The following is a 12,137-nucleotide window of genomic DNA, read 5'->3' on the forward strand; positions in this document are numbered from 1 at the left end:
CGAAATCCACTTTATTATTTCAAAAATATACTTTGTCTTTAGATCCAACAAAGCATTAACTCAGCTTGGTCAGTTTATTCCCAAGTCTTGACACCAGGTGAATTTTCACTATACACAAAGCCAAATGGTTGGAATTTTACATCACTTGAATTGCTCAAAAGAATAAGATGCAGACCCTAAGGTCATTCCACAAAAGAAATCTAAAACTTTTTGGAACAATGGCAACATCATTGGGGAATAAAACACAATAAGCTTTTTGTCTGCTCTACAGAAGACAACGCTTACTTGGCTTTTATTGTTACTAATGAAAGATCTGTTTTAAGAAAAAAGAAAAAAAAATTGTTCTTCAATTGATCCAATTACCTTACAGTCAGAGATTATTACTATCATCATTTTGTCATCATCATTTATCTTTATAAAAGGGAGAGTGAGTGAAAAAGGAGACATGACATGAAATACATGAGAATGCATGAGTATATTAAGAGATATTAACATACTGAGGTTTTTTTGTTGTTTTTTGTTTTTGTTTTTTTGATTTTTTTGAGACAGTCTCGCTCAACCGCCCAGGCTGGAGAGCAGTGGCACGATCTCAGCTCACTGCAACCACGATCTCCAGAGTTCAAGAGATTCTCCTGTCTCAGCCTCCCAAGTAGCTGGGATTACAGACACCAGCCACCATGCCTGGCTAATTTTTGTATTTTAGTAGAGATGAGGTTTCACCATGTTGGCCAGGCTGATCTTGAACTCCTGACTTCAGGTGATCCACCCACCTTGGCCTCCCAAAGTATTAGGATTACAGGCATGAGGCACTGTGCCTGACCTATGAGATTTTCTAAGGATTATGCTGCTTAGACATATGTGCCTAAAAGTTTCTGTATTACATCAATGTTCTGAAAAGTTGGTCACTTAAATTGAGCAGGTGGCTTTGCTCTTTGGTTTTTTTAAAGGAAGGCAGGTGAGTTGGAGACTTTTTTCCTTATGTCCCTGTTTCCTGAATTTTTATTATTTATTATTTTTTGAGGGGACAGAGCCTCACTCGATCGCCCAAGCTAGACTGCAGTGGCTCTATCTCCTTGGCTCACTGCAACCTCTGCCTCCTGGGTTCAAGCAATTCTCATGCCTCAGCCTTCTGAGTTGCTGGGATTACAGGTGTGCGCCACCATACACAGTTAATTTTTTGTATTTTTAGTGGAGACAGGGTTTCACCATGTTAGCCAGGCTGGTCTCAAACTCTTAACTTCAGGTGATCCCCCACCCACAACCCGTCTCCGACTCCCAAAGTGCTGGGATTACAGGCGTGAGTCACTGCACCCAACTCTGTTTCCTGAATCTTTTAAATGGAAAGGGTTTCACTTTACATTAGGTGATTATTACATTATAATTTTTTCTACAGCTTTAATTATCTGGGGCACACATCATTGCAATACCAGACTTAAAAATCGTATTTATCTGTAATCCCAGCACTTTGGGAGACGAAGGTGGGTGGATCACAAGGTCAAGAGATCGAGACCATCCTGGCCAACATGGTGAAACCCCGTCTCTACTAAAAATACAAATAATAGCTGGGCGTGGTAGTGGCCACCTGCAATCCCAGCTACTCAGGAGGCTGAGGCAGAAGAATCGCTTGAACCTGGGAGGCAGAGGTTGTAGTGAGCCAAGAGCGTGCCACTGCATTCCAGCCTGGGCAACAGAGTAAGACTCCAACTAAAAAAAAAAAAAAAAAAAAAATCATATTTATTCTCCCTTTCCCATATAAACTCAAGGCACTTAATGATTTATGAAGGTTACAAACCTCAATTCAGAAAAGCCCCAGTTCTGACAGACCTCACTTAACCACTAGCACTCCTCAATTCTAATATGCCTCAGCAGTCCACATAGGTAGTTATACTTTTGCCTCACCTCACTACTTCCTTATTACTTAACCACAAAAGGAAATTCTCAAGCATGCTACATTTGAGTATATAGTAAATTTTTTTTTTTTTAGACAGTCTCACTCTGTCGCCCAGGCTAGAGTGCAGTGGTGCAATCTTGGCTCACTGCAACCTTCACTTCCCAGGTTCAAGAGATTCTCGTGCCTCAGCAACCCAAGTAGCTGGAATTACAGGCACTTGCCATCATGCCTGGCTAATTTCTGTGTTTTTAGTAGAGACAGGGTTTCACCATGTTGACCACATTGGTCTCAAACTACTGGCCTCAAGTGATCCACCCAACTCAGCCTCCCAAAGTGCTGTGATTACAAGCATGAGCCACCAAGCCCAGCCAAGTATACAGTAAGTCTTATAAAAAATTTAGTTTGTCTGTATCTCAGGGTATGCCTATTATTCTAGATAAATACCAGGTTAAATAAATGACTAGTAACTGAATAAATATCTGCTGACAAAAAAGTCAATAAAGTAGCATTCTGTATTCAAAATATTTATGAACTACCACATCTATGTTAGTATATATATTTAAGAATCTCCATATATAGTATAAATATATTAAAAAATATTTTTGACCAAAAACATCCTATTTTACTAAAAGTATCAATCATTAAAATTATGTTAAGCTGGGCACAATGGCTCATGCCTAGAACTTTGGGAGCCCGAGGTGGGCAGATCACCTGAGGTGGGAGTTCGAGACCTTCCTGACAAACAAGAAGAAACCCCATCGCTACTAAAAATACAAAATCAGCTGGGCGTGGTGGTGCATGCCTGTAATCCCAGCTACTCAGGAGGCTGAGACAGAAGAATCACTTGAACCTGAGAGGTGGAGGCTGTGATGAACCAACATCGTGCCACTGCACACCTGCTTGGGCACAAAGAGCGAAATGGTCTCAAAAAAAAAAAAAGTTCATACACTTGGGCTTTTAAACTCAGGTTGCTCCCCAAAAGAAAACTCATAACCTTGCTCAAATAAATTATGAAGATTCAGAAGTTCTAGGTCCATTTTTATCTCTATCTTCATCCAATTACCTAACTCTAAAATGGAAATTTATTTTGTCAATCAACAGTAATTTCATTAATGACCTTAGTGGTCTTTGCAAAGTTCTTTAGAATTTATTATTTTTCATAGCTAATGTTAATTATTATCTGTATTAAATTTTCATCCGTATGAATGAAGGAACAAGTTATTTTTCATGGAAGGACTTCAATACATTTGACTTAGATGCCCACAAGAGTTTAGACCACCAAAATAAAGGAATCAAGATTCTCAGGTTCATGACATAAAAATAAATACAAGCCTTCAAGTAATTCTTAATTTTTGTATTTATATTATCTAAAAATCTAAAATATTTTTAACTACACATTTTCCTTAAAATTAAATTCTACTGGCCAGGTGCAGTGGCTCACATCTGTAATCCCAGCACTTTGGAAGGCAGGCAGATCAGGTCAAGGGATAGAGACCATCCTGGCCAACATGGTGAAATTCCATCTCTACTAAACATACAAAAATTAGCTAGGCGTAGTGGCATGCGCCTGTAGTCCCAGCTACTGGGGAGGCTAAGGCAGAGAATTGCTTGAACCTGGGAGGTGGAGGCTGCAGTGAGCCAAGATCACACTATTGCACTACAGCCTGGGTAACAAGTGCGAAACTCCGTCTCAAAAACAAAACAAAAAAAATTAAATTCTATTGAATCTAATAGGTTAAACTGTATTTTATGTTCAGGTCATCTGAAACATCAGAAGACTCTAATTCTAAAAGTTTAACAATTACTCATACTCCTAGATGAATAAACTAAAAATTGAAACCTTTTTTTTTTTAACCAAGATAGGTCTCACTCTGTCACCGGGGGTGGAGTGCAATGGGGTTATCACAGCTCACTGTAGCCTCAAACTCCTAGGCTCATGAGATCCTCCAGCCTTAGCCTTTTGAGTAGATGGTACTACAAGCATGTGCCACTGAAGCTAATTTTTTAACATTTTGTAGAGATGGATTCTCACTATATTGCCCAGGCTGTTCTTGAACTCCTGGGTTCAAGCAATCCTCCCACCTTGGCCTCCCAAAACTCTGGGATTACACGCATGAGCCACCCTGCCCAGCCTCAAAAATCTTTTTAAATTGTGTGAACTACTAAACACTGTTCTTTTGCTAAAATAGAAACAGTAAATGTATTAGTATTCATTATTTTTTTATTTGAAATGTATTCTGTATTTTTTTAAAGAAGAAATATCCCACTCTAAGATACCTAAATGATTCCTAAACGGAAGCATAACCATCTTTCACTCACTGTCCCAAAATTGTTGAGGCTTTTTTACATGAAAGACCTCTATGTAAAATATGGCCAAGTGCAGTGGCTCATGCCTATAATCTCAGCACTTTGGGAAGTCGAGGGGCAGGTGAAACACCTGAGGTCAGAAGTTCGAGACAAGCCTGGCCAATGTGGTGAAACCTCGTTTCTACTAAAAACACAAAAATTAGCCAGGCATGATGGTAGGCATCTATAATCCCAGCTACTCAGGAGACAGAAGCAAGAGAATCACTTGAATCCAGGAGGACGGGTGGTTGCAGTGAGCAGAGATGACGCCATTGCACTCCAGCCTGGACGACAAGAGCGAAACTCTAACTCAAAAAAATTAAAATTAAAATTAAAAAATCAAGATCAATTTACATAACGGCCTGCTGAGTAGATAAGAGAAATCTACTATATTACTTGCACTTGAATAAACTGTTAAAATCATCTTAGAAGTCAAATTTTAACACTAAAAAAAATTGTTAGGAACATTTATCTAGAAGAAGACATTTGATTCACTCATTTAATAAATGCAAGATATAGATTATAACAGGTAGATTAAGTCTAGAAGTGTAATTACATGGCAGTACTAAAGTAATATAATTATCCAGACCTGTTTCATCTCACAGATGTGTGAGTGTGGGAAAGGAAAAAAAAAAAAATAAACAGACTATGATTCATGTATTTTTCTACTTGGCCCCCAGACAATGCAAATTTAAAAAAATAATAATAATAATAAACAGGTATATCTTATGAAGTATATTTTAGTAAGTACAGAGACCCCTTAGAAACTAATAAATGTACAAAGACTGTCAAAGTCTATAAAACCCCAAAGATTTTTTTCACCAGAGAATAAAAGTATCCAGAATTTACTTACACATATAAAATCAAAATATTTTTAAATACTTGAAGAAGGAAAAAAACAAAGGACTTCCCTTTTACTTCTGTTCACAGTCACACATCATCAGCACTTCTACTTTAAAGATTTTAAAGAATCCTTTAGTTCCCAGATCCATGTAAAAAAAAATCGTTTTTAATTAGGAAAAAATAAAAATGATTTTATATAAAACAGAAGCTAAAGATTCTGATTTCAATGTTTAAATCTTTTCTGGCCAGGCACGGTGGCTCATGCCTTTAATCCCAGCACTTTGGGAGGCAGGTGGATCATGAGGTCAGGAGTTCAAGACCAGCCTGGCCAACATGGTGAAATCCCATCTCTACTAAAAATACAAAAAAGTTAGCCAGGCATGGTGGCACGAGCCTGTAGTCCCAGCTGCTCAGGAGCCTGAGGCAAGAGAATCCCTTGAACCCAGGAGGCAGAGGTTGCAGTGAGCCGCAATCACACCACCATACTCCAGCCTGGGTGACAAAGCGAGACTCCATCTCAAATAATAATTTTTTTCTATGTGTGTGTCTAACCTAACTACCATTTAGGAGTAAATTAAACTTAATCTTGTCAGTTTCAGAGTAAATTATCAACATTTACTCTAAAACTGACTGAAATTAAGTTTTCCTGATACATACTGAACCAGCCACAAAGCAAATTTAACTTAAAAACAGAGTAAAAGATGAAAAGATGTCTTTAAAAATTAATTTAAATATCATTATATCTTAGTATATCAATTCAAGTGAAATAGCTAATAATCTTACAAAAGGGAGATTTTCAAATAAAAATATAATTCTGACCATATGTTTTATTTAAATTTTCAGGACTATAAATACATATGTATACTCAAGAGTCATAGAAATCTATATTGTTTTACTTATGGTAGTTTCGGTTACATACCATGTATCTTTATAGAACAAATATATTTTAGAGTATATTGGGAGAAAATAAAATTACATATAAAAATTATAAAATAAGTTTAATACAATTTACTTATAAGTATTTATAAGACATAACTTTATAAGCTAAGAAAATTAGCACTACTATCTGCCCTGAATTACATTCAGTAATTTAAGAGAAAACAATCAATGAGTTCTCCTTTCTCACCTGGCCTGTCCAGTTGCTAAGTTCCATTCCTCTCGCTGACCAGTACTTCTTGATTTCGATTTGTCTTTGCATACAGAATCAGGTTGTTTCAAAGTGCGTTTGGCTGGAGGAGATACGTGACTGTCACTTAAACTACCATCAACTTCAGCTTTCTGAAAGACAATGTTAAAAATGTATTCATTATTCCTATTAAGACAAATAGAATTGTTGATATTAGGGGCCAGGTGTAGTGGCTCACTCCTGCAATCCCAGCACTTTGGGGCACCGAGGCGGTCAGATCACTTGAGGTCAGGAGTTCAAGACCAGACTGGCCAACATCGCAAAACCTCGCCTCTACTAAAGAAAAAAAAAAATTAGCTGAGTGTAGTAGCGGGCACCTATAGTTCCAGCTACTTGGGAGGCTGAAGCAGGAGACTCACTTGAACCCAGGAAGCAGAGGTTGCACTGAACTGAGATCATGCCAATGCACTCCAGCCTGGATGACGGAGCAAGACTTTGTCTCAAAAAAAAAAAAAAAAGGAAGAAGAATTGTTAATATTCTTGGGTAATCAAGCAAAGTATTTTGTCAATCAACAAATATTTACTAAATGAATTATACTGCGAATATAGCAGAAGATATAATCTGCAAACATAAAAAAAGAAAGATTACATTTATAACCAGAAAAGTATGTTCTGTTTCTTGTTTTGGCTTTAAAAAGTCTTCAAGAAAGGCTGTGTGGGGTTTTTTTGTTTAGTTTTGTTTTGTTTTGTTTTTTAGATGGAGTGTTGCCGGGTTGCGAGGCTGGAGTGCAGTGGTGCAATCTCGGCTCACTACAACCTCCACCTCCCGGATTCAAGTGATTCTCCTGACTCAGGCTCCTGAGGAGCTGGGATTACAGGTGCACGCCACCACGTCCAGCTACTTTTTGTATTTTTGGTAGAGATGGGGTTTCACCATGTTGGCCAGGATGGTCTCAATCTCTTGACCTCATGATCCACCCACTTTGGCCTCCCAAAGTGCTGGGATTACAGGCATGAGCCACCATGCCCAGCCAAAGGTATGTGTTCTTAAACGTTTGGCGTGTATATATATATCTCTTTCTATGTCACAATCCCTCAGACCCTCCTAAATACTCCAGTATGTACCTTCCCAAACAAGGACATTTTGTTACATTACCACTATACAAATCCCCTAATCAGAAAATAAACATTGGTATAATACAGAGTCAAACCATAGACATTCAAATTTTACCAAAGGTCCCAACAATGCCTCTCTTTCAGGTCCAGGATCCTATACAGAAACACATACTGCATTTAGTTAACGGACCTCCTCAGTCTCCCTCAATCAGTCTTTCCTTCTTTACCCATCTTTCATGTCCTTGACTGTCAAGAGTACAGGCCAGCCAGGCATGGTAGTTCACACCAGTAAGCCCAACATTTTGGGAGGCCAAGGTAGACAGATCAGCAGAGGCCAGGAGTTCCAGACAAGCCTGGTCAACCCATCTCTACTAAAACTACAAAAAAAAAAAAAAAAAAAGCCAGGCATGGTGGTATGTGCCTATAATCCCAGCTACTCAGGAGGCTGAAGTATAAGATTCACTCAAACCCAGGAGGTGGAGGTTGCAGTGAGCAACCACCACTCTCCAGACTGGGTGACAGAGCAAGACTCTATCTCAAAAAAAAAAAAAAAGGACAAGCCTTTCATTCAATCTGGGCCCAGCTGATGTACCTAGTAATCAGATTCAGGTCATGCATTCTTAATAAGAATATTCAGAAATGATGCTGTGCTATCCTTCCCATCCCTAGGAATGTTAACCTTCATCACTTGGTCAACCTGGTGTCTTCCAGGTTTCTTCACTGTAAAGTAACTATGTTTTCCTTTGTATTTGACTTATATATTACGGGGAATTATTGCAATAATTCACCAATACCCTGTTCCTCATCAAATGTCTACTGACTACTCTTGCCATTATCAAACACCACAAAGATAGTGATTATCTAATTCCATCATTCCTTCTATATTTGTAGCTGGCATTTTAACAAAGAGCCTACTCTGTTTCCCCAAATTTATTTATTTATTTATTTATGGCCTCATGGATTCTTATTTTATTGTATAAATTATAATCCCTTACTCTATTTTGTTGCTCAGATTATGTGAAATTTAGCCAGTGTGAGTCCCTTCAAACTAATTCTTATATCTTTTGACACATCCTCATAATTTTAAGTACTTCCTTACTTTCTGGCACAACTAAATTCTGTAGGTCCATTTTACACTTTCCTTCTCTGGCCCCATAGTATTTCTCCAAGGAGCCTTGGTCCCTCTTAGTCAATGATAATATTTAGAAATGAAAATCTGGGCACTAGGTGTGCTCACTGTTACTGAGGTTTGACTGCAATTAAGTGCTCTCAGCAGACAGAGCTAAAGAATATATAAATACATAAACATACACATATAATATACCTGAATCATTTCCTTTTTTGAGACAGAGTCTCACTCTGTCACTCAGGCTAGAATACAGTAGTGTGATCATGGCTCACTGTGGCCTCTGCCTCCTGGACTGAAGCAATCCTCCAGAGTAGCTGGGACTGTAAGCACCTCCCATCATGCCCAGTTAATTTTGTTGTTGTTGAGACCTTGCTATATTGCCCAAACGGGTCTCAAACTCCTGGCCTCAAGCAATGCTCCCACCTAAGACTCCCAAAGTGCTAGGATTATAGGCCTAGCACCCTTTAAAGGTCTGAACAGAATAGATTTGCCACCTATTGTCTCTAAGGGAGGCCACTGCATCTATGTAATACCCACAACCCTTTATCTTAACCCAGATACTCCTTTGTACTGATTCCAGGTTTTCAGATAATAACTCTTCCAACAAACTGCCAACTAAAAAATCTTTGACGCCAGGCGCAGTGGCTCACGCCTGTAATCCTAGCACTTTGGGGGGCCAAGGCGGGTAGATCATGAGGTCAGGAGTTCAAGACCCACCTGATCAAGATGGTGAAACCCCGTATCTACTGAAAATACAAAAATTAAAGAGGCATGGTGCATGGTGTGGGGTGCCTGTAATCCCAGCTACTCAGGAGGCTTAGATAGAGAACTGTTTGAATCTGAGAGATGGAGGCTGCAGTGAGCCAAGACTTTGCCACTATACTCCAGCCTGGACAACAGAGTGAGATTCCATCTCAAAAAAAAAGAAACCTATCAGCTGCAAGCCCCCCGTCTTTCCAGGCTGAACCAATGTATACACCTCACATTTATTGATTGATGTCATATGTCTTCCTAAAATGTATACAACGAAGCTATAACTCAACCGCCTTGGGTACATATTCTCAGGACCTCTTGAGACTGTCTTCATCCATGGCCACTCATATTTGGCTCAGAATATAAATCTCTTCAAATATTTTACAGAGTTTGACTCTTTTTGTCAACAAGTATCTATAATCCTTTTCTTTTTTTTTTTTTTTTTTTTTTGAGACGGAGTTTCGCTCTTGTTACCCAGGCTGGAGTGCAATGGTGCGATCTCGGCTCACCGCAACCTCCGCCTCCCAGGTTCAGGCAATTCTCCTGCCTCAGCCTCCTGAGTAGCTGGGATTACAGGCACGTGCCACCATGCCCAGCTAATTTTTTTGTATTTTTAGTAGAGACGGGGTTTCACCATGTTGACCAGGATGGTCTCGATCTCTCGGCCTCGTGATCCACCCGCCTCGGCCTCCCAAAGTGCTGGGATTACAGGCTTGAGCCACCGCGCCCGGCCTTCTATAATCCTTTTCAACATGCTACCATATAAAAATATTTGTGGCCAGGCACAGTAGCTCACACCTGAAATCCCAAAACTTTTGAAAGGTCAATGCAGGAGGACTGCTTGAGGCCAGGAGTGCCAGACCAGCCTGGGCAACGTAATGAGACCTCATCTCTACAAAAAAATTAAAAATAAAAACTAGTTAAGTCAGGCACGGTGGCTCACACCCGTAATTCCAGCACTTTGGGAGGCCAAGGTGGGTGGATCACCTGAGGTCAGGAGTGCGAGACCAGCCTGACCAACATGGTGAAACCTCATCTCTACTAAAAATACAAAATTAGCTGGGTATGGTAGCACATGCCTGTAATCCCAGCTAATTTGGAAAGCTGAGGCAGGAGAATCACTTGAGCCTGAGAGATGGAGGTTGCAGTGAGCCAAGATTGTACAATTGCACTCCAGCCTAGGAAACAAGAGCGAAACTCTGTCTCAAAAAAAAAAATTAGTTAGGCATGGTGGTATGCACTAGTAGTCCTAGCTACTCAGTGGGGGTGAGGTAGGAGGATCGCTTGAGCCCAAGAGGTCAAACCTGCAGTAAACTGTGATCACGCCACAGCCTGGGCAAAAGAGCAAGACCCCATTTCTCTTTTCTCTCTCTCTCTCTTTCTTTCTCTCTCTCTCACACACACGCGCGCGCGCGCACACACACACACACACACACACAGAGACATAAGGACACACTGGTACTAAAAGGCACAAAAGAAAAAACAACTGAAATTCAAATATGAGCAGATCTACAATTAAGATGGTGTATTAGTTTTGTAATACACCATCACTTATTAAGTTCAGTTCCCAAGAAAAGCTAGTTTGCTACTTACGAACTATATTCAGAACAGGGTGGAAAATCATTTAAGATGTAATTCAATCTTGTAATAATCCTTAACTGACATACTATACTCAAATGAGTGTTTTTACATTTTTATTATTTTATTTTATTTGAGGCAGGGTCTCATTGCCAGGCTGTTCTCAAACTCCTGACCTCAAGAGATCCTCCCGCCTCGGCCCCGCAAAGCACGGGTATTACAAGCATGAGCCACCATGCCTAGCTTCAGTTTTCTTTATACTATCTCATCCACTCCAACCTGGAATATTTATAGACTCCCAAGATTAAAGTGTGCATTAAAGGTCATCTAACTGAACTACTAATTCAAGATGTTTCTTACTTCAAATCTGATCTGTGAACCAACAACATAGGCATCATCTATCTGGGAGCTCATTAGAAATGTAGAATCTCAGGATCCACTCTCAGACTCACTGAATCAGAAACCAATTTTAAAAAGATCCCTAGGCGATTCATGGGCAAATTAGAGTTTGAAGAGCACCATTATAGAGCATATTCAAGACGTAGTCACTGGGCCCCATGACTGCTGCCATCATAAGTTGCATGCTTCTGGGAAGGGCCTGTCTCAGTCGGCTCTGCCCTGTCACTGCAAGGTTCCCACTTGGCTGAAGTTGGCATCTGATGACGTGAAGGAGCAGATTTACAAACTGACCAAGAAGGGTCTGCCTCTCTCACAGATCAGTGTGATCCTGAGGCTCATTCGGTGTTGCACAAGTATGTTTTGTGGTAGGCAATACAATATTAAGAATCCTTAAGTTCAAAGGACTTGCTCCTGATCTACCTGAGGATCTCTACTGGTTAATTAAGCAACCAGTTGCTGTTCCAAAGCATCTTGGGAGGAACAGAAAGGATAAGGATGCTAAATTCCATCTGATTCTGATAGGCAAATTCACTGACTTGCTCAATGTTATTGATACAAGACCAAGCAAATCCTTCCTCCCAATTGAAAATATGAGTCATCCACAGCTTCTGCCCTGGTTGCATAAATTTGACAATGTACTCAAGTAATAAAATGATTGTTTATTGGGGAAAAAAAAAAGTAGTCACTGAGAAAGCAACATCATGTGTCTTATGCCAGGGTATATCTATGATACCGAAACTAGTACCTATGAACTACTATACCAATTTAAATAGCACAGGCCAGCATTACTCCTTCTAATTAAATTTGATCACTTACCTTCAAGACTATTTTAGGAACTCATTTTTTTAAGTGAAATCTCCCTGAAGAATCTACCCTAAATTAAGCTTATCCCTCTCATACTAGTTGCAACCCTACTATATAGTTGGGCACTTGATTATTTCAACTTAGCATTATAT

At 39.6% G+C, this 12,137-nt stretch overlaps 1 protein-coding gene and 1 pseudogene across 4 annotated transcripts in view; one reads left to right on the forward strand and one right to left on the reverse strand.

Moving 5' to 3' along the window:
• Nucleotides 1-12,137, reverse strand: part of ATAD2B (ATPase family AAA domain containing 2B) — a 195,650-nt gene that overhangs the window by 161,784 nt on the left and 21,729 nt on the right. For all 4 annotated transcript variants that reach the window (XM_074394602.1, XM_074394596.1, XM_074394609.1 and 1 more), the window contains exon 2: nt 6,207-6,358. In XM_074394602.1, coding sequence (XP_074250703.1) covers nt 6,207-6,358 — 152 coding nt within the window. The remainder of the gene's footprint in view (nt 1-6,206; nt 6,359-12,137) is intronic.
• On the forward strand, nt 7,994-11,806 carry LOC120366363 (small ribosomal subunit protein uS15 pseudogene; annotated as a pseudogene).

Source organism: Saimiri boliviensis, chromosome 1 (genome assembly GCF_048565385.1).
Source record: "Saimiri boliviensis isolate mSaiBol1 chromosome 1, mSaiBol1.pri, whole genome shotgun sequence".
NCBI classification, from domain to species: domain Eukaryota; kingdom Metazoa; phylum Chordata; class Mammalia; order Primates; family Cebidae; genus Saimiri; species Saimiri boliviensis.